Source organism: Petaurus breviceps, unplaced genomic scaffold (assembly GCF_028583685.1).
Source record: "Petaurus breviceps papuanus isolate PSGF00001 unplaced genomic scaffold, PetGlider_PUasm1.0 138, whole genome shotgun sequence".
In the NCBI taxonomy this organism is placed as follows: domain Eukaryota; kingdom Metazoa; phylum Chordata; class Mammalia; order Diprotodontia; family Petauridae; genus Petaurus; species Petaurus breviceps.
The window spans coordinates 28,819,491-28,841,193 of NW_027185694.1; the positions used below are offsets into that span (position 1 = coordinate 28,819,491).

Below are 21,703 nucleotides of genomic sequence, written 5' to 3' on the forward strand. Positions count from 1 at the left end.
GAAGAGTTTTCCCTTTCCATAATGTTAAGGCATCACAGGAATAGAAGTGGGGAACAGAATGACTTGGCTATCATTAAGGACCTACCTTTGGAAAAGTATAAAATTATGTTTATGGGGGAAATCTTTCATAGTAATTATCTTGCTATGATAGTGAATTTGAATATATTTTGCTTTGAGCTAACATCTATCTTTTAGATGACTGGTAAAAGAAATAACATTGGTGAGAGCTTGTGAACTACATTTTTTAGTGGATGCTAATCTACGTCCACAACTTACTTTGAATGTAGAATAGCATTCAGCAGGCATATGTGTAAAGGGTAGAAGGTACATGCTATACAAAAAAATACTATTATTGAATTTTTCCCAATAATCTCTTTTATTGATGAGAGGCTCTCTGTGCTAGGGAAGGGACCATTAAGCCAAGGTCCTACTCCGGGTGTCTGGCTTCTTCTGCCTTATAGGTCACCTGCTGCTGCTTCTGTCTTCTCCTTCTCAAGGTGTTTCTTTTGGGGACCCTGGGGTGGGAGGAAAGGAGAAGAGAGAGAAAGAGATTATAATTCTCAGTGTCATCTGCCTTCTCACACATGTGCTCACATGCACACACATGCAATACATTCAAGCACATAGGAGGCTTATTATGCTACCCTCATTATTCATTCAATTATGTTCATTCAAACTTATTCATTGATTCATTCACTCATTGACTATCTGCTTCATCATTCATTCACTCACTCACTACAGATTTGGACAGCTCTTCAGGATCTCCCCATTGAAGTTCCCTGGCTGGGATTTGAACCAAGGCTCAAACCCCTCTTCTGCCTACCCTCTTCCCCCAGGACTAGGCCAATAGTCTCTCTTTCATTTTATAAGGAGGGCACATACAAACAAGTGTCTGAGTTTATGGGAGAAGCCAGATCCCATCCACAAGTGTCCTCTACCCTCCCTTTAACTCACTTGCTTGCTTCAACTGATGACTAATCTCCTTAGGCTTTGGTCAGAAGCTAATGCTAAGAGAATTCAGAATTCAGGAAAATTCAGAAACTGAAAGGGATCTAGTCCTTAAGTTTCAGAGGCTGGGGTGCAGGGGCCATGACTTTCAGGCCAATGGGAAGTTAGAGATCTATTACTTAGAGGGGTCAAGCCCTGAGAGATAGCTTACCATGAAGGCTCTCTTCTCCTGGGCTGTCTGGAATCTTCCATGTCCAAACTTTGAGGTGGTATCAATGAATTTTAGTTCAATGTTTTCCAGAGCCCGCCGACTTCGGTGCACTAGAAGGGACTGGAGGAGATGGGGGTGGGAGGCACATGGATTAAGGTCACAACCCCCAAGACATAACTCTGAATCTAATCTATCATATGAGAAATCATCCCTGGACCTCTCTCCTGTTTCCCATCCCCTTCCCAACCCTGACCCTGTCTTTAATAATGGGTTTAGAATTTCCCTTCCTGCTGCCTAAATGTCTTTACCAATCAAGGACCATCTCCTCCCAGAAATCTCCTCTGATCATTCTGGTCCTTATTTATCTCTCAGTTATGAGCCCCTAAAGCCCTGAGTTTGAGCCTTTCAGTTGTACCCTTTTCTGTCCTGTTCTGTTACCATTGTATCTGTGCCTGCCTCAATTCTCCCACCCCAACCCCCAACTATGAGGTTAGGGCCTGGGCCTGCTTATCCTCTGCCTCCCAAGTATGATGGACTAGAGGCCAGGTCCTGGTCCCCTCTTCCTCTGTCTTCTTGTAAACATAGAAACCAAACACAAAGCTACGAACTGGCTACATGAGGTTCTCCTAAAGACTGCCAGGATCATCTCCTGCCATCCCTCCTTGTCCCAAAGTGGCTGTTCTTGCTTTCCTGACCTTTCGGAGAGTGATGACACGCTTCTTGGTCCCGGCAATGCAGCCCTTCAGCATCACAAAGTCATTATTCACTTCACCATAGTGTGGGAAGCCCCCCTAGGAGAAGTTGGGCACCAGAATCAGAGTCAGAAATAAGAAGGGGGCAGTGTCCAATTCAAGAAGAGGGGAGGCCACCATTGCTCATCTTCCTGTTTCCTACCTTCCCTCTACCCTGTGGAACACAGAGGCCACAGAGACTTGGGGGACAGGGCACAAAGGTTGGGCCTGAGCTGACTAGGCCTTTCAAGCAACCCAAATATCTCTGCCTCCCAAACATTTACCCTCCTGCTAACAGGTCAGAAAGTCAAAGACTCAGACACAGGTCAATGATCAGTGCCAAGACAGACAAAAACTCTCAGTCATTACATGAAACAGTATATGGTTGTCTCAGGAATATTTTTGGGGGGGTGGGGGCTTCCACCCAGTCTGCCACTCACCAGGGGTGTGATAGATTTGTCCGTCACATCATAGCTGGTGGATGCATTGTTTTTAACCACTTTCCCATCCTTCACATGAATCCCATGGCCAATTCGGTAGATCTAGACATGAGGGTAAGGTAGTAAGGCCTCCTCAGAAGTTAATCACTGGGCCTTGCCCTGCCACCTGCTCTTTAGAGGCTGGAAATGCCAAAGTCACAAATATGCACAATCACTGCTCAGACGGGGATTACCAATTCACTTTCAGGGTGATCCTTCCTAAATATGGACCTCCAGACCAGTTTTTCCTTGCTCTATCTAGCTCCCTCTTGGACTCATTCTCTCTGAGATTGGTTATTGAGTAAATTGGTATTATAAATCCATGTAATACTAATCTGAGCTAAAAACTCTCAAAAGAATAAATAAAATGAATCAGTGAATGAATCAGGGTTAGTGAATGAGTAAATGAATGAGTTAATGTGAATGAATGAATGAGTAAATGAATGAATGAGTGAATGAATGAATGAATGAGTGACTCAGTAAATAGATGCATGGGTACATGAATAAATGAATGAATGCATAGAAGGGAGAGAAGGACAGCTATAGGGAGTGACTAGAAGCTGTGGGCACCTTCTTATTGAGCTCTGTCCGGTGATGGTAACCTTTCTGCCCAGCTCGAGCAATGGAGTAGCCCACCCTTGCAGGATGCCAGGCCCCAATACAGGCCACCTTACGCAGTCCCTTGTGTGTTTTTCGTGGGAGTTTCTTGGCGTGCCAGCGGCTGGTGACCCCTGGAAAGAATAAGAGAAGGAATGGGTCTTTTTTAGGAGCCCCTGGTGGGCCTGGTTCATTGTCAGGGTCAGAAGAAGCAGAAATATTACAACACCCATCCACCCAGTCAAATGACTGCAAAGGAGCTAAGTTGTCCCTCTAGGGTCCTCCTCCTCCAAAATGTCTTCCGTAACCACTTCAGTTTACACCGATGTCCCATTTTAGCCACACAATCCAACCCTCCTTTCTTTGTTCTGTTTTTATTGTGTGAACTTTGTCTCCTATTTCAGGTCCATTAGTACAAAGTCTGAGTCTCTTCCTTCTCTGCCTTCCTCCACTAACCCCATAAAGTAGGGATCAGGATCTCCTTTCCCTAATTTAACAACTTCAGGTTAAGAAAACAGAGAGGCTCAAAAAGTCCTGATTTAGTACTGACTGGACTTCTCTGAGAAGTCTTTCCTGTTTCTTTCACTCTGCATCAACCTCATTTCCCCTCAAACCAGAGGTTAGGACATCACCTTTCATGCCACGGCCTTTTGTAACTGCAATCACATCGATCACCTCACTCTGGCTGAAGACTGTGTGCACAGACACCTGCTTCTCTAGCCGGGCTCTGGCCCATTCCACCTTCTCAGCTATGGTACCACCATTCAACTGGATCTCCATGATGTGAGCCTTCTTCTGCCGGAAGGGCAGCAGCTTCATCTGTGCCAGATAGATCCCAGGTGGTGCCAACCTGATCAGACAGGCACCTCCCATTCTCTATCATCCAAGGGCACCTTATACTCTGGGCATTGTAAGCAGGAGTCCCTTTACACCACCCCTTCCCTCCCCATATGAACAGCTAGATTTGCCCCAAGAGGGTGGTTACTAGCTTTAGAGAAGGATACTTCACTTCACAGAAGGATCCTATTAAAGGGCAGATTTAAGATTATAATATCCAATTTATGGGCAACTTTCCAGGAAAAGCAAGGCATCCCCTGCAGTCAGAGTCAATGTTTAATTCCAAACTGATTTGTTCTGTCATGGCATCACACCCCTTAATGACTATCAGCCTGGAGTCAGAGGAAACAATTTTCTTTGAGCCTCACCTTAAGCACAACAGAATTCAGAAAGTATGTCTGTAGTTTATTTAAAAAGTTATATCATATTGTAAAGGAGTACTATTGCACTTTAAGAAATGTCCAGGGCGGGGTGGTTACAGAAAAAAAATAGCAAGACCTATACAAACTGATGCAAAGTAAAGTGAGAAGAACCAGGAGATCATTGCACACAGTAACAGCAATTTTATAACAATGATCACCTGTGAAAGACTTGGCTCCTCTGATCAATACACTGATCTAAGACAGTACCAAAATATTCATGATGAAAAAATGCAATCTACCTCCAAAGAGAAAAATGGTGGTGAACTCTGAGCGCAAACGGAAGTATAATTTTCTTGCTTTATTTTTTGCTTTTTTTGAGATATGGCTATTAAGGAAATGTATTGCATAATTTCACATGTATAACTGATATATTGTTTGCTTTCTCAGTGGGTAGGGGAGGAGTGGGAGGGAAAGAAAGAATCTGGAACTCAAAATTGAAAAAGAAAAGAATGTTAAAAATAAGTTTTTAAAAAGTTATATCATGCATATTCTGAGTCATAATGACTTCTGGATTCCTAGATTTTTCCAACTGTCCCAAACAATTCTCTCCCTCCCACCCCCCTTACTCCCACTCAGTGTGAATGACCTTGTGTTGCCTTGTTTCCATTCTTCTTTCCTAAACTTTATAAACATTGTCACTAAACTCTACTTCCTTCTTTTCTTTCAAGGAATTGTCTATCTGTTTTAGAAGGGGGGAAACTGAGGCAAAAAGCTATGGAAAGGACTTGTCGTAGGGTCCCTCAAGCTTAGCTATGGGCACAAGAACCCTAACCCCGAGACAAAGTTTATTCCTCATCTTAACCCACAGAACTGTACAACTTGGCAAACTCCTCCCTCAAGCAGGGACTCACTCACAGGCTATTTTTAGCCTGACATTTTAAACAAGTGCTGAGCTTAACACCTGCCCGGAATGGGAGCTTTCTAGAGCTGCAGCCAAACTGACCTGGGTGTGGACGATGACACGGATGACCTTGCAATACTTTTTCATGGATGCAAAGTCTTTCTGCAGCCTCTTCTTCCCATCTTCATCTCGCCATTTCTGGCAGGCCTTGGTGAATGCCTTCTTCTTGCTCTTGTACCTAAGGGTAGGAAGGGTCCCACTTACCCCATGAACCCCATTCAGTGGTCACTTTGGATCCCATGGTCAACTGAGTCCCAGTATATCCATCCTGCCTGATGGTTACTCCAGTTCCCACTGAATATAATCCCCATGGTCAACTGGGCCTCAGTGTTCATTCTGAACTATAGCCACCCTGCCTGATGGTCACTCCAACTCCCATGGTCACACGAGTCTGTATGGTTGGGCTCAGTAGTCATTCTGAACTGTGGTCACCCTGCCCAATGGTCACTCCAGTTCCCACGGCCATTAGTTTCCATAGTCACTCTCGCCTTTAAGGGAACACCAACTTCAGGACCCACTCTGATCTCACTGGTCGCTCCAACTAAGATTCATTCATTGTCTCCCTTCCCCAGGGTTGCTCTATCCCAAGGTCACTCTATCACATGGGCATATCAGTTCCTAGTCACTCTGGCTTTGGTGGTCCTACTCACCAGTTCTTGTAGAAGCGGCGTCGGCATTCATCACTAAGATGCTCTGCAAAGATGGTCTTGAAGCTCCGAAGGCCTCGAGGGGTGGCCACATAGCCCACGATTCCTACCACAATCACCGGCGGGGTCTCCACAATGGTTACAGCCTCCACCTCCTCCCTTTTGGACACCTCTGGGGGAGAGGGACCCAGGGAAGGTCAGGTGACCTGATTCCAGAGGGTCACTGTGTGTGAGTAGTTAAGAGGTATAGCATTGGGGGTAGAGGGGATTCTTGGCCCCAAAATGTATTCATCACCTGTAAAATATGGGCCATAATAGGAGATCCTTAAGCTATTCATATATCTCTAGGACCATCACTCAGTGGAAAGATGAGTTATACTTGCTCTGCTTAACCCTAGAAGAAAGAACTAAGACTAGTGGGTAAAAATTACAGGGATACAGGTTTCAGCTCAGCATGAAAAAGAAATCTCTAACAAGTGAATGGGTGCTACAATACATAGTCAGCTAATCACTGATAACCATTTTTAAGGATTCTATAGAGGTGATTTCTATACCAAGTGGGAGGTTATATCAGATAAAGGAAATATGAAGATCATTCCACCATTCAGATTCTGAGTCTGATATTGAACTGAGCAAATTTGGGGGGAAACTAGAGCTAAAAGAATTATGGTGTCTTCTAAATAGGACTGCAAAAGCATATATTTCTCAGAGCAACATGGAACTTTTACATAAATTGATCATGTATTATGGCACAAAGCTATTGTAAACAAATATGAAAAGCAGAAATAATAAATAAAGTAGTAAATATTTACAGACCGTAATGCAATAAAAATAGTCATTGGTTCAGATTCTGAGTCTGAAAGGCAAAACCACAACTAGCCTTCAGTGAATAAGGCTTTGTTTACCTCAGGGTGCCAATATCCAGGCTGGTTGTAGGGGGACACATTTCCCTTATTCATTGACCTACATCCTTGTGTCTTAATTACAGTCTTTTTCTGGTCATGGATACCGTAGGGTACCATCCCTTGACCCCCACCCCGGGTATTCCACTACCACAATATCCCTCTCCCTGGGCCTACCTGTGGTGAAAATTGTACTCTAGGGGATGAGAGATTAGAGCACAATCTTCCTTCCCAGTATTACTATACCTGCAATAAGACAGACCTCTGGGCCCCCTAGCCACCCAGCTGTTTCTATCCCTAGGCAGAATAATTTTCAGGCAGAACATGATTTCATGTTATAGCTCTGCTACAAAAGACTATTTCTTAGTTAAGTAATGATCCCTTGCTCCTTTATTCAAGCCCCTGTTATTTACTCACTGAGGCCAGGTCGGTGAACTTCACGCAGGGTGTGGGTCATGCCAGCTTTGTAGCCCAGGAAGGCTGTGAGATGTACAGGTTTACTGGGATCATCCCGGGGCCAGGTCTTCACCTTCCCTCGGTGCCTCCGGCTCCTCTTTTGGGGCAGGAAGCCCAGGTGGCCATGACGAGGGGCTGAAAATTTTCTATGTGACTGGAGGGTCAAAGAAGGAGGCAAAGGGTCATTGTGGGGCCTCAGTGAGAGGAAGGCACACTTCCCACCCCAATCTGTGAATGCAGGGTACAACTGAGTAAGACATAGTTGAATGCTTTGACATGGAAAGGGAAGGGGATAGCAAGGTCCAAGGATTCTTCCATCCGAAGAGAGAGAGATTTTCAAGTTTAGGGCCTGGGGCGGGGTTGGGACTAGTTGTGCCTAGACTAGATATGTTTTATAGCCTACAGAGCTTTACAATTCCTCATTTCCTTCTCTAGCTGTATTTCAGACAATGAGGGGAAGAGATTAAAATGAAATGGAGTTGGGGCAGCTAGGTAACCCAATGAATAGAGCACCAGCCCTGGAGTTAGGAGGATGTGAGTTCAAATTCAGCCTCAGACACTTGACACACTAGCCATGTAACCTTGGGAAAGTCACTTAATCCCAATTGCCCTGCCTTCCCCCTTCAAAAAAAAAATGAAATGGAGTCTTCAAAAACAGAATCTGTCACCCTCACTATACACAGACACAATTGTGCCCAAAGGCAAAAACATATGCACAGAAACATAGAGATACCCACAGCCACTCACACACACAGATACCTATACACACAGAAGCAGTAAGATATAGTAGGAAGACACTAAATTTAGTCAGAAGTTAAACAGACAAGTGACATCTCTCTAGGACTCAGTTTTCTCATATGTCAAATGAGAGTATTGGACCAAATTGTCCCTTCTGGCTCTACAACATATAGTCCTATCATAAATGTGTCCTTTGACCAATCAACAAGTCAATCAATAAGTCTTTGCTATTTATTTATTATTATTATTTATTAAGTCTTTATTTACTATGTGCTGGCTGCTATGCTAAGTGACTATAAAAAAATGAGACCTATGACTCAGAGAAAGGGTCACAGACACACCGACCAATATGCACAAACATTTATATGCAGACATGGACAGAAACACAAATACACCAAGATAAATGCACATGCATACATAATATATACACATATATTCACACACATATACACATATAGATACATGCATATACATACACACACAATGAAACAATTCATTGAAGATGGGGATTCTCACTAGGAGAAGATTTCACAGGTAGCAGAGTCATAACTGGAGCTTTTCCTCAGGACACTGAAATAGGGAGGGGGAGTACAGACTTCTCCCTATGGACATCTTCCTTCCAGCTACCACTATATCTTCAATCAGATTCCCACTAGCCCTTCACAACACAGTGCAACTGTCCCCCTTGCCAGGCTCCTGGATGCCACCTTTCAAGGTTCCTGTCCTTCTCATTGGAAGCCACTGGGTCCCAGACAGACTGATCACAGCACGATTGCACTCAAATGGAGTGATCACCACCACCACCCCAGTCCTATGGCAACATTTCTTTTTTACATTTAGTTTTCTTTTTTTTCAATTACATGAAGGCAAAAAAATTTTAACATTCTTTTTTTTAAATTCTGAGTTTCAAATTTTCTCCCTTTCTCCCTCCCCTTCCCCCTCCATGAGAAGGCAAGTAATTGGATATAGATTACACATGTGCAGCCATGGCGACATTTCTAGTTATAGCTCTGACATGGAGACCCTGAAGAGATATTCCCATCTACATCTATGTGTGACTGCTAAGCTCCATGAGGATAGGAATGGTCTTGTTTCATCTTTATCTCAGACAGTGCCTGGCACAAACGTCAATCTCCCAGGATCCATTAAGTCCTCCATGTTGGTACTCCCTCCATCTCCCCAGTCTGAGACCACCCTCTGACAATAAATAGCCTTTAAGAGTGGGGTGGCTGAGACCTTCACATCTTGTGAACAACCAGACAATTAGCCTTTTTGAATTGCCAGGTCCATCCACTAAAGTCTCTCCAGTTTTACAGCCTCTGAGTTTATGCCCAGTGGCACAGTCTTTGAGAACCCAGGGTGGTCTACATACTATAGCAAGGCTTCTGAGGAGCACATTTTTAGTGGCATTTAATAAAGGCTTATTGAATTAAATAAGCATCAGTAACATCCACACAACGTATCCATCTAGCTGCTGTGCTTCAAAAGACGAGGGTTTTTATTTAGGCCTCAATCCCACCCAGATTGCCCCCGTCCTCCCTATTGCAGTCAGTAAAACACCCACAAAGACCCTCAAAATCCTAGCCTCTTGGATCCCAGTCTTTGCCTGGGGTAACCAGGCAAAGGATCCCCTGAGGTAGCCCAGGAGCACAAGGTCCTATAGTTCCTCTAGAGGGGACCTGCTTTGTCACTGCCCACCCCCATCCCCACCACATGCTCCTCAGCCTAAACTCAAACTGACCATGGCCGCCTTGCAAGTTCTTGCTGGGCAGAAGGGCACCTCTCCGACTGGCTGCTGACGGCTTCAAATGCCCCAGATCAGATACACGCACAAATTTAGCTCCTGGCTCTATTCTCGATGAATTCATTTCACCCATGATGGACAGAAGGGCAGGCCAGGGGCAGAGCACCCTCTTCGGAGGCATGGCCTGGGCTGGGGAGGGTGTGTGGTGGTAATGGGAGGAGAGTTAGAAGCAAGACAGGAGGGGCTGTGGGGTGAGGCTTTGGGGATGGGGGTTGAGGGGTACAATGGAAGATCTAGGGATTCCTCTTCTTCCTCTAGCCCCTGCTTTCTGGCTCAGCCACCTGCACTGCAGACCCTGCCAGGCAGATTTCTCCCAGAGGAGCTCCACCTGACAGGCCTTGGCGACACTGCCCCGAAGCTATTAATAGGCTTTAGAGCTGAAAGGGGGTTTAGGGATCATCTAATGCAAATCCCCCATTTTATATCCAAGGAAACAAAGTCCTGAGAGGTTAAAAGTGACTTGTCCACAGTAGTGAGAGGTGGAGACAAGATTTAAAACCATGTCTTCAAGCTCCAAATTCAGGGCTTGCTCTTTCTTTTTTTCTTCCCAACCAAAAAGGAAGAAATGACTGATACATACAAGTGCTACATTGAGCCAACACTCTGGTGCAGGCCCTTATCACCATGAACCTGGATTATTGAATTACAATGCTCACCAGTCTCTCCCCTCTCCATTCTATTTCCTCTTTATCCTATATATAACTTTATTTGTACATATTTGATTTATGGTTGTTTCCCCCACTAGATTGTAAACTCCTTGAGGGTAGGAACTGTCTTTTGCCTTTTTTGTATTCTCAGGGCTTAGCACAATACCTGGCACCTAGTAGGTGTTTAATAAGTGTTTATTTGTTGAAAGAAACCAATTAGTCTACCAACTATGTGCTATATTGAGCCAAAAAGAAACAAATTCACCTACTAGGTGTCAAGCACTGTACTAAGTGCTTTACCCATATCTCATTTCATTCTTACCACAACCAGAAGAGGTAGGGGGTGTTATTATACCCATTTTACATGTAACCCCTGTCCCAAAGCCCATTGGCATGGCACTCTCTCCTTATAGATGAATGCCCTGTCCTGCTTGAGAGGCTAGGCAGAGTTAGAGAAAGGTGAGGGCAACAATTTTCAATGAGTCCCTCTTTAGAGATTCTCCAATTGAGAGTCTTCTGTGGAATCAGCGTCCAGCTTTGAAAGAGATGGAAGAGGCTGATCCTATTTCAGGTTGCTGAAGGAAAAGCCTCTGGGAAGATGTGAAAGGAGCAAGCAGTCTCTGTAATGTTTCTATTTCCAACTTGCTACTCTAGAGATTTTTGAGGAGTTTCCCCTTGGGTGAGATCTGGGATACTGTCTTGGTTGAGCTAAGTTATCTTGCTCCCAATGGGAGTGCTTCTTCATTCTGTATTGTCTGATATATTCTCCTATGTATATCTTCTCTGATTTCTGTTTTGCTAAGAATTAGATAAATAGGATTCCTTTCTATTATCTATGTTCATTGTGTTCATTGTGGAACTGGTATTCCATGGGAAAGGGGTCAAACCTTGGAAATGGAGCATGGGATCACCTTGTCCCAAGTGACAATGATCAAAAGTTACTTGGAACTCGATCATATCCCCTATATGAAGCAGGTGGATATACTTCTATTCCGGTTTCCACTCTCTCTGAGATCAGAATGGTGGCCTCTGGTCCCAATATCCTGTTTCTTCTCTAGTCAAGAAAATCTCACTTGGAGAAGAGTCGGGAGAAAAAGGCTAGAGATGTCCATTCTGCTTCTCTTCAAGACACACAAGGACAAACTCTTGACATACATGAACCTTCACCACACTACATTCACTACATACAGTTGAAGAAACTGAGGGAAACAAAAGTTAAGCAACTTGACCAGAGTCACATAGCTAATAAGTATCTGAGGTCAAATTTGAACGCAGGTCTTCCTGACTCCCAGGCCCAGCACTCTATCCACTGTGTCATCTAGGGGCTTCTACAGCTGAGTTGATGTCAGACAGAGAGGTCTTGCATTAAAAGATGGAATGACCTGGGATTGGGGGAGAGAGAGGATTGAAAGAGAGGTAGGAGCCTTTTATCAGATGGTACAAAGATGGGAGAGGGGTGGAGAGTGGGTGGGCTGGCACAGTCCTAGGGAGGGGATGTTCTGGGCCAGAACTGACTCAGGCTGGTTCAGTGGTTCAGGTGTGGGTTTAAAACAAAATGAAACAATTATAGATCATTTAACATTTAACAAGAGAAGCTTACTTAAAAAAACACAGAAAGGATATTCATCAAGGATATTGATTCTGCTGGGCTCAGATCCCCTCCACTCTGCCTTTTCTATAATGGAATATGTTTTTATTCACCCTCCCCTCAAGCGTTAGCGACCCTGATTCCCTACACGCTAGGCTTTCATGTGTAGATGACCAGGAAACTACAGGAATGTTTCAAGCCTTAATTTCCTAGACCAATTAGGTCTGAAAAGAGTTTCACTGCCTGGTTGGTGTAGCTATGGCTCCTACCATAAGGTAACATCTCTAAAAGGTTCAGCTAAATATAACTGGGGGTCTGGCATTGCCCATCTCTGCTCCCATGGTCTCTATAGCAGACCTGCATAATCAGTCAATTTGGCCCTTTCTCCTCTTATGCCCTAGCCTGTGCATATTTCTTCCTCCCTTTGGCTCTCATGGCAGAGTGAAAAGTTGGCAAGATAGTGCTAAATCCATTCAATGTCCTTTCTGCTACACTATTGAAATACTCACTGACCATGGCACACCAAAAAATATCTTCCTTCCCTATCCCACAAACCCCCAAGAGTAAGCCTCATTCTTCTTTTCCCCATAGGGGAAATGCCCACCCTTATTCTCAGTAGACTTCCTTTTAGAGCCTTACCATAGACTGCTCTGAACCTGTGACTAGTTCTGGAATATACAAACATGGAACACCTCACATAGCTGGGTTTTTCTTTTTCTCTGAACAGCTGCCCCCTTTGAATGCAGATGGGGTTAAGTAGTCTTAGGAGATGAACATAAAGATAGTGCCAAAAATTATTCTGTTCACACTAAGATGGGAACATTTAAAAGAGATTTCATGTGCTTTATAGGAAACATTCTGGAGCCACAATGGAGATATTGAGGCTGTGAGTGAGCTGAAGGCAGGGGGTTGCTTATTGAGGAGACACCCCTCCATACACACATACCCAGGCCTGGCAGTGACATAAGTTGATTCTGAAGACCCAGAAAAAGAGAAAGTGGGAGACATGCATATGACATGGCACTGAGCTGCAGATGCCAGGTGGGGCTTTTTTTGGGGGGGTGGGGGAGTGGTTAGTGTACATTGAAAGCACCTGAAAGAACTACTGATGTCATGCTCACATCACTGGAAGACAAGAAATGTTGTAGTGGTAGAAGCTACAATACTTGGCAATTGACTGGATATGGGGGGAGGTGAGGTGATGAAGAAAGAAGAGTCAAGAATGACTCTAAATCTACAGACCTAGGTGACTGGAAGGATACTGAGGGGAGAAATGAGCTTGTGATGGAGTCACAAGTACTTCCAGTATGACCAGGCATTTCTTACCTTCCCAGATGTTATTGTTTGTCCTTCAAAGAGGAGCATGACATCAGGAAGATCATGCCATGACATGCAAGTGAATTGGATTTAAGTGAGGCAGGACTGTGCAAAGTGACCAGCCTCACTTTCTCCTTCACAGCCATATCTGGTCTGGTGGACAGATACACATCAGGACAACTGGAGATGGCTCCAGATATGGTGGAAAATCTTGACCTAAGGTTTTTTGAAGGTCTCAGTTTGACTGAGGCACCACCCATTCAGTAATTAAGGCTAGGTTAAAAAAAAAAAGAGGCAAAGAAGGCCTTTTTAACCTAGTCCAGAAAAAAAAAAAAACTCAAACTGGGAGGGGAAGACCCTCAGAGTTTCTGGCCAAAACCAAACAAACAAACAAACACACCTAGATCAAAAGAGTGATGTTTAAGTATGATGAGGATCTCTGGACTCTGGTGTATTTTACAAGATGAATCCTAGCACCACAGACAACAGCTGGGCCAAGAGGGTCATTGGAAGGGATAAATTTCTACTGCTGTCCATATTATCAACTGAAGTTCATCCAGTATGATGGGAATAGACCCCATGTATACGAATTCCAAAGGAAGACATGGGAATTCCTGACTTTTGAACTCAAACCTGATGTCCCCTAGGTATCTCCAACTCAACACGTCCAAAACAAAACTTATCTTTCCCCCAAACTCTCTCCTCTTTTGAACTTCATTGTTATTGTCCAAGGCATGAACATCATCCCAGTATCACAACCGTGGTGTCCTCCTCAGCTCATCACTATCCCTCTTTCCACATATCTTATCATTTATCAAATGATATTTCATGATAATTTCTTTCTATGCATACCCCCTCTATCTCCACTGACACAGCTACCGCCCTAGTTTAGACTCTCCTCACCTTTCAACTGCATTATCGTAATAGCCTTCTCTGCCTCATGTATCTCCCATTCCAATCCATTCTCCACTCAACTGCCAAAGTGGTTCCTCAAACATGATACCCCGTTTCCCATCTCTGTGCCCTTGAATCTTTGAAATGCTTTCCCTCCCACCCTTAAACCTTCAGAATCTCCAACTTCCTTTGACACAGTAGCACCTCCTCTAAGGTCTTTCCTTATTTCCTGCCCCCAATTTTTCGTGCTTTCTCCTCTAAGGTTACCCAACATGTATTCTGTTTTTATAATAGACATTCTGATTTATTTATGTCGTATCTCTCATGTAATATCCTTGAGGACAGGGAATGTTTTAGCTTTTTCTTTGCATCCCAGAAGCTGGTATGTAGTAAATGCTTAATAAATTCTTGTTTGTTTGTTTGATTGATTGGTATTTTCATCTTTCATGTAATAGGCCCATCCCTGGACCATGATTAAGCCTCAACAAGGTTGGTTTTTTTTTTGTTATTTTTTGGGTTGCTTTTTTTTTTTTGTAGGGGTGAGGTGCTCTCTGGCGATCAGACACCCTGATACTCTCTCGGCCCTCAATCCAATTCAATTGAATCCAACAAGAGCCTAAGTAGAGCTTTGCTCCCACATTTAGAGGTTGATGATTGCACTTGAAGTCCCTTCAGCACCTAATTTAGCAAGAACAGTTAGAACAGAAAGCTTCCCCCCGCCCTGACCCATGATGTCCCTAGATTCTCTGTCTCCTATCTCCTCTCAATTGAGTACCTGCTTTGTGTCAATTGTTCTGGAGCAGTTTATGGCAAATGGAAGGACCTAGGACTGAGTTCCACCTAGGTGGAACAGTGGATAGAGTGGTGGGCTTGGAGTCAGAAAGGCACTGAGTTCAAACCTGAGCTCATATATTTACTAGCTATGTGACCCTAGGCAAGTCACCTAACCTCTGTCTGCCTCAGTTTCCTCATCTGTAAAATAGGGATAATAATAGCATCTACCTCCTACGGTTGCTGTGAGAATCAAATGAGATATTTATAAAGCTCTTAACACAGTGCCTGGCACATAGCAAGAACTATATAACAGTTTGCTATTTGGTGGATAATCAGTGCTAACTGAGGAAACAATTTGAGCTATGCAATTTACTAGCAAAATGGGGATAATGAATGGGTCAGTGGATTCCCCATTCAGTCCAAAGACCCTGACAACAGAGTGAGACAAATTTCTTCATACTAAAAACACTTCATCAAATAAGACAAGTTAATTAAAAGCAAACAATTAACTAGAACATAAACCAGGATATGAAATTAGGTAATCTGATTTCTAATTGAAGGAAAGACTAGGGACTTTCCATGTCAGGAGGGGGAAGAGTGCATTTCTGTGGAGTGAATAGGTTTTGGGGTCATTCTTTTCCCAGAATTGAGAGATACTGATTAATTGCATTCACTGGGAATTTATGAATGAATTGATGGTTTAAACAAGGGATGAGGAACCTGTGTCCTCAAGGCCACATGTGGCCTTCTAGGTCTTTGGGTGCTGTCTTCTGACTGAGTCCAAGTTTTACAGAACAAATCCTTTTATGAAGGGGATTTGCTCTGTGAAGTTTGCATTCAGTCAAAGGACCACACTTGAGGACCTAGAGGGACACATGTGGCCTAGAGGCCTTAGGTTCCCCACCCCTGGCTTATACCATCTGGTTTCCCATGGATAATTTGCAGAAAAACAAGATGGAAGAGAATATATGTGGCAGTACAAGATGGAATCAGTCCATGAAAATAGAATCTAATTGCTTCTCTTGATTCCCACACAAACCAAGTCCATTTTGTATTCAGCCTTCACTATCTTGTCAATTCCCCCGCCTCTGATTAATGGGGAGAAGTCAGCCCACTCCCCCATCAATCACTTATCTATAAACCAAATCTATAAAGTCTATCTATCATGGGCTGCTCTCAGACCCTCTTAATTAATGCTAGTGCTTTCCACCTGTGGTTACCTCCAATTCATTTCGTATTAATCTGGTCGGTACATGGACATTTGCATGTGGTCTTCCCCCTTAGACAGTAAGCTCCTTGAAATCAGGGTCTTTTTCTGCCTTTCTTTTTTGCATCCTTAGAGGTGTCCTGGTACTAAAAGGCACTTTAAAATTAAAGTTTGTTGTTTGTTGTTTTGTCCGTGGTCATTTGCATGTTGTCTCACCTATTAGATTGTCAGTTCCTGGAGGCCAGGGGCTGTTGTGGGGTTTTTTGCTTTTTTTTTGGGGGGGGGGGCTGCCTTTCTGTTCTCAGCATGGCAATTGGAACATAGCAGTTTAATAAATGTTTGTTGACTTGACAATAAATTGCAGGATAGTTGCTGATGGGCACTGGCAGAGGGAGTTCTTTACAGCACAGATGAAATCATAGGCCTGAATCAGAAAAACAAAACAACAAAATCAAACGAAAAATCTATTCTCAGAGATCTAGCCTTCTTAATGCCTATCTAAGCCCCGCCCATCAACCACTGCCGAAGAGCACGGACTACGACTCCCACAGTTCCCTGCGCGCCGGGGTGGGGCGGGAATGATGGCCCCCAATGCGCAGGCGGGTTCGCGGCCCCGCCCCTTGTCCGGTCCCCTTTGACTGTCCTTTGCTCTGGAGCTACTAGGCCGCGCGGGATCCGGCTGAGGAAGAGCTGTGGGAGCGGAGACTCGGCCTGTCTGGGCGTCCTGCGAGCTGGAGAACTAGCGAGCAGGCTGGGAGCCGAGGCCTAGAGGACCCCGCACCGCCCCGTGACCGAGCCCGCAGCCGCGATGCCCAAGGACTGGAACAAGGATGCGTATCCGGAGCCGCCGCGCCGCACACCGGCGCCCGACCCGATCACGTCGCTGCCCAATCCGGTCACCATCCTGTCGGACGCCTTCAACTTCTTCATAGACCTGCCGGTCACCCGCCTCCGAGGTAGGGCGCCCTTGCCCCCCCAAATAGGCTGCCCCTCCCCCACCTCTATCCCCAGTGCCCCTACTCCAAGGGCGGGGAACCATCCTCACGCAGGCGCTTCCACGCGTGTGCGCGTCTTGGAGGTGCTGGGCGGGAGGTGCAGGGTCACGGAGAACCAGGGACGAGGTGAACTAAAGCGCAGAATGAGGCAGGTAATGTGGGAGCACGGGGAGCAAAGGGTTAGAGGTATGGATCCAGAAAAACCATCTAGCCCTATCAACCAGAGGAAGAAACTGAGGCCTCCAGGGAGCTTGGCTACGGTCCATATCAGAGGGGAGTCCCTGACACCCCAGACAGGGTTCTTTCCATTGGATCCGTGGAATAAGAATAAGTATTTATATAGACCTTCATCTCATTTTTTGTCCCCACAGCACATTTTACAGATGGAGAAACTGAGATAAGTGACGTGGCTGGGGGAGGTGGGTGGCCGGCCCAGGGTCGCGAATCATTCAGTGTCTGAATCTGGATTTGAACACCTTACTCCAGGACCAGCACTCTATCCACTGAGTCACGCGCTGCCTCTAGCATATGCCCCTGCAACAGAGGACACATCTTGGGGACCAGAGGGAGATAAAATTGGTGGTGCATAGTGACCCAATTCTGGAAGCTTGCATTGTCGCTTCAGAGAAGCTGATGGCTTTTGGGGTAGCCTTTTCATCCTTACTCTCGATTGGTGCCTCTGACATCTGAGCTCTTCATGCTTTCTGTGCTGTCTCCTAACCCAGGGACTCCACAGGAACAGAAGGTGGGATTGTGTGGAGGCTGAGAGGTACCTGCCCAAACCATTGAGAGACACAGCTTCCTGTGGACCTCCATTTATTCCTGCGCAAAGAAACCCACAGTTGCTTGGATTTGAGTCCATTCATAAGTGCTTTCTGGTGTGAAATAGAGACACAAAATAGATTTCATGTAGACCCTACTCTTAAGGAGTTTTAACAGTTATAATGTCAAATGTCAAATGGAGTCAACAAGCATTAAGTGGCCACTATTTTCCAGGAACTGTATATTTTCTAGGAGCTATAAAAAAGGCAAAAAACAAAAACAGTTTCCGTTTTCAAGGAACTCATAGTGTGATGATGGGTAGGGGGGCGTGGCAGTAACAACATGCAAACAGCTATGTATGGGAAAAATTGGAGATCATCAACAGAGGGAAGGCACTATTATTGAGGGAGATCAGGATGGGCTTCTTGTAGAAAGTGAAAATTTAGCTGGAACTTGAGGGAAGGCAGGGAAGCCAAGAGGTAGATGAGGGAGGAAAAAAATTCCAGGCATGCTGTGGGGGTAATTAATAATAAAAGAGATGATGCCAAAATCAGGAATTTATACTTTATTCCATAGACAATGCAGAGCCACTGAAGAAGGCTTATAAAATAGTAGTGTCATGATGACAGTATTGAATTAAGATGAGGCTGCAGTGTGAATGATGGTTTGGAGAGGCAATGGACTAGTGACAAATAGGACATTTATTGGTGTAGTCTGGGTGAGAAGAGGTATGTGCACACTTTATTTTGTGACATTAATTTGTCATCTTATTCTGCCTGCTGTTCAGTGTTTCTCAGGGTAGCTGAGGCTGAGCCACTGAAATGATCTTTATTTGGAAATGGGGTGCACTTAAGAAGGCTAGACAAAGACCCTGAGTTAAATTGAATAGTGAGAGTCCAAGAATGTTGGTATATACCTAGAATCCCTGTTGCTTTGGGGAGATTGAAGACTACAGTAGAGCTAAAGCTGAGCAAGTGTCTGAACTAAGTACTTCTCTACCTTGGTGAACTCCTGGAAGGGGAAGAACATCAGGTTTTCTAAGGAGGGGTGAATAGGCCTGAGTCAGAAAAATGGTGTAGGTTAAAGTTTCTATACCTATCTGCAGTGGGATTGGGGGGTGCCCATTGCATTTCCAGGGTAGAGAAACCTAGCCCCAATAAATACATTTTTAGATATAAATTATATGCAAAGGAAATAGAAATCTTACTTAGAAGTCCTATTTTCATAGACTTCAGGGTTATTCATTATAAAACTCAAATCTGTATAAAGTGCTTTGAAAACTTGAGAGCTCTACAAATGTCTTTTTATTAAAATGCCAATTTGCTATTTTCTTAAACAGATAACTTTGACCATGCCTTGCTCAATATTTTAATCATTTCCCCTCTTTATTAGGTCATTATTAAATGTCAGTTACTGTCCGCACCTGTAATTTTATCTATGCATGGATTTCCTCTTTCTCCACTCCCAACTTCAACCCATTTAGATTGGCAATTTATAATCTTAGTTGGTGGAGCCTCTTACAGGTCCAAGTGTATGGGGCTGTAGAATTCAGTCATCATCTCAAGTGCTGTTGGATCCTATAATGTAACCAAACTACTGTCCTTCTTGAGAGTGCAAATCTTTTTATTGTGATAGGCCTTCTTCCTTCCACTTTCAGACTTGCAGTTGTCACATCTTGCTTTTCTCAGCATCTGCCATTAGCAGTCCTTCACCTCCCTTTTATTTGTAGTTTCTGATCCACTGCAGTCTGGGAGATTTGTAACCAAGATTGTTAGAAAGGTCTTGTGGGACTTGACTGAAAGGAAAGCACCCACGATCTAAGTATGGAGTTAATGACATTCATTTTTGGTGTTCAGGCCTTTTGTGACTTCCTTATTTTGAGTTCCAAAGCAAATTGGAAGGAATTTTGGAATGTTTGTGGATCAGACTTATCCGTTTCTTAGGATAACTGAGATTTGTTTGTACTTCTTCTGGTTTGGAGTGCCTGGTTTTTTGATGGTGTTATTCAGATCCATTAAAGTCAGGGGTGGAGAAGAGGAGGAAGGGGAGTAGATCTGCAGGCCTAACACTAGCAGTCAGATGAAATGGAATTCCACATTCTGATAAATGTTACTAGCTACAGTTGAGATAAGGTATAATGACCTTCAAGTAAGTATTTTCCCCACTCAGCTTTAGTTTCTTTTTTGGAGGGAAATTGGGGTTAAGTGACTTGCCCAAGGTCACACAGCAAGTTTTGTGTTAAATGTCTGAGGCTGGATTTGAACTCAGGTCCTCCTGAGTCCAGGGCTGGTGCTCTATTCACTGTGCCACCTAGCCGCCCCTTTAGCTTCTTCTTTAATAAAATGATGATGTTCATGTGACCCCCTTTGTTATGGGAGCTTCTCCAAGTACACTCTCAAGTGTTAGTGTTGCATCCCCCTGATTACCCTAGATTAGTCTTTAGCAGTGAGGAATGAGAAAAAAAAAATCATGTCCTCTTCCACAGCAAATCCATTCAGCATCTATGCTGTGCAAGGGAAATGGGGTAAAGTAAAATACAAAGTATTATTTTATTAATAGGGATAGGGAACAGCTGAGATAAATGCTCTAGTTTTTGAGAAGAGGGAAGGCTAAGAGGCTGTGAAAGTTCCTACAGGCACCTGTAGGAATGCAGAAAGATGGGAGATGGCCTTTGGGAGGTTAACTCCAATTTGCTTTGGGTCATGAGCAAAATAAGATTAGTAGCTTAAACATCAAACTAATTAATATTTAGTTGCATATTACATAATTTAATAATTATTCTATACTATTCATTTAAGGGTTAGGGTTCCTAGACCCCAGTCCTGCATGAGAGAATTTAGATAACTGATTTAATGGACTTTTTCTTTTGCAGAATTTATTGAGGAACAGCAAGCAAAAAATAAGACCTACTACTATCATCGGCAATACCGTCGAGTACCAGACATAACTGAGTGCAAGCAAGGGGATATTCTATGCATATTTGAAGCAGAAATGCAGTGGAAAAGAGACTAGTATGTATGCCAGTCATTGTGTTTCTATGGCACCCCAAGATCACCCTTTACACTTTGGTTAATCACAGCTGCTTTTGACTGTGTTCTAATTTTATAATTTTTTCTATATTGTATATTATTATATAATATAATAATTATATAATTTTTAATAATTGAGTTCTAATTTGAGTGGGAAAGGGAGGACCTGGGATCTATGAAGGAATCAGGTATCTTCCTGTCCATGTTATATAGATTGTTATGTAGATTGGGGAGGTGAGGGAAGTGAGTGCAGTTCCTTGGCTGCATGAACCAAGAAAAGTAAGCCCCCCATTCTCCCTTTCTCTTTCAGCAAAGTTGATCAAGAAATTGTTAATATTGTCCAGGAAAGACTGAAGGCCTGTCAGCAGAGAGAAGGAGATAGCTATCAACAGAACTGTATGAAAGAGCTCAAACAATTCTATGATGTTGCAAAAGCTTATCAGGATCGATGTGAGTGAATGGGGTCCACATACACAAGCTGATACTTTGGACTGGGTAGTTTAAACTGCTTGATTTTGCTGCTTGACAAATGACTTAAAATGATAAGCTTTTCTTTCTGTCTTCACAGATCATGAACTTGGAGCCAATTCATCTGCTCGGAAATGTCTTGCAAAGCAGAAGCAACGGATGCTTGCTGAGCGGAAAGCTGCCAAGGAGGCCTGACTTACCAAAAAATTGATAGGATCCAGGACTTTCTTTTCTGTGATCTCTATTCATCCCAATAACCCAATAAAAGTCTTTGCAGTTCTACCTGTGTAATTTTATGCTTCAGTCCCCAAAGACTGGCAAATAAGGTGGGGGGGGGGGATCAACTACT

General features: G+C 43.9%; 3 protein-coding genes across 3 annotated transcripts in view; 2 read left to right on the forward strand and 1 right to left on the reverse strand.

Annotated features, from left to right (window-relative positions):
• The window catches only part of TBL3 (transducin beta like 3), a 130,174-nt gene that overhangs the window by 86,269 nt on the left and 22,202 nt on the right, over positions 1–21,703 (forward strand). The window lies entirely within an intron of this gene.
• On the reverse strand, positions 379–13,371 carry RPL3L (ribosomal protein L3 like). Its single transcript, XM_069065286.1, has 10 exons — positions 13,354–13,371; positions 7,093–7,285; positions 5,777–5,945; positions 5,169–5,304; positions 3,599–3,785; positions 2,940–3,100; positions 2,331–2,432; positions 1,855–1,950; positions 1,160–1,279; positions 379–515 (listed from the first exon to the last, which is right to left on the reverse strand). Exons 1-10 carry the CDS (start codon positions 13,369–13,371, stop codon positions 456–458), a joined length of 1,242 nt encoding a protein of 413 aa, XP_068921387.1. The 3' UTR covers positions 379–455.
• NDUFB10 (NADH:ubiquinone oxidoreductase subunit B10) lies at positions 16,692–21,634 on the forward strand. The gene is made up of 4 exons (XM_069062748.1): positions 16,692–17,056; positions 20,730–20,868; positions 21,197–21,336; positions 21,455–21,634. Exons 1-4 carry the CDS (start codon positions 16,909–16,911, stop codon positions 21,547–21,549), a joined length of 522 nt encoding a protein of 173 aa, XP_068918849.1. The 5' UTR covers positions 16,692–16,908; the 3' UTR covers positions 21,550–21,634.

Excerpts from the sequence above, each read along its gene's own strand:
- NDUFB10 (XM_069062748.1), top strand. The coding sequence starts at position 16,909 with ATGCCCAAGGACTGGAACAAGGATGCGTATCCGGAGCCGCCGCGCCGC. Across the intron at positions 17,057-20,729 it reads GCCGGTCACCCGCCTCCGAG|AATTTATTGAGGAACAGCAA; the intron begins GTAGGGCGCCCT and ends TTTCTTTTGCAG. Across the intron at positions 20,869-21,196 it reads ATGCAGTGGAAAAGAGACTA|CAAAGTTGATCAAGAAATTG; the intron begins GTATGTATGCCA and ends TTTCTCTTTCAG.
- RPL3L (XM_069065286.1), bottom strand. Across the intron at positions 5,305-5,776 it reads CGCCGCTTCTACAAGAACTG|GTACAAGAGCAAGAAGAAGG; the intron begins GTGAGTAGGACC and ends TCCTACCCTTAG. Across the intron at positions 2,433-2,939 it reads GGACAGAGCTCAATAAGAAG|ATCTACCGAATTGGCCATGG; the intron begins GTGCCCACAGCT and ends CCTCATGTCTAG.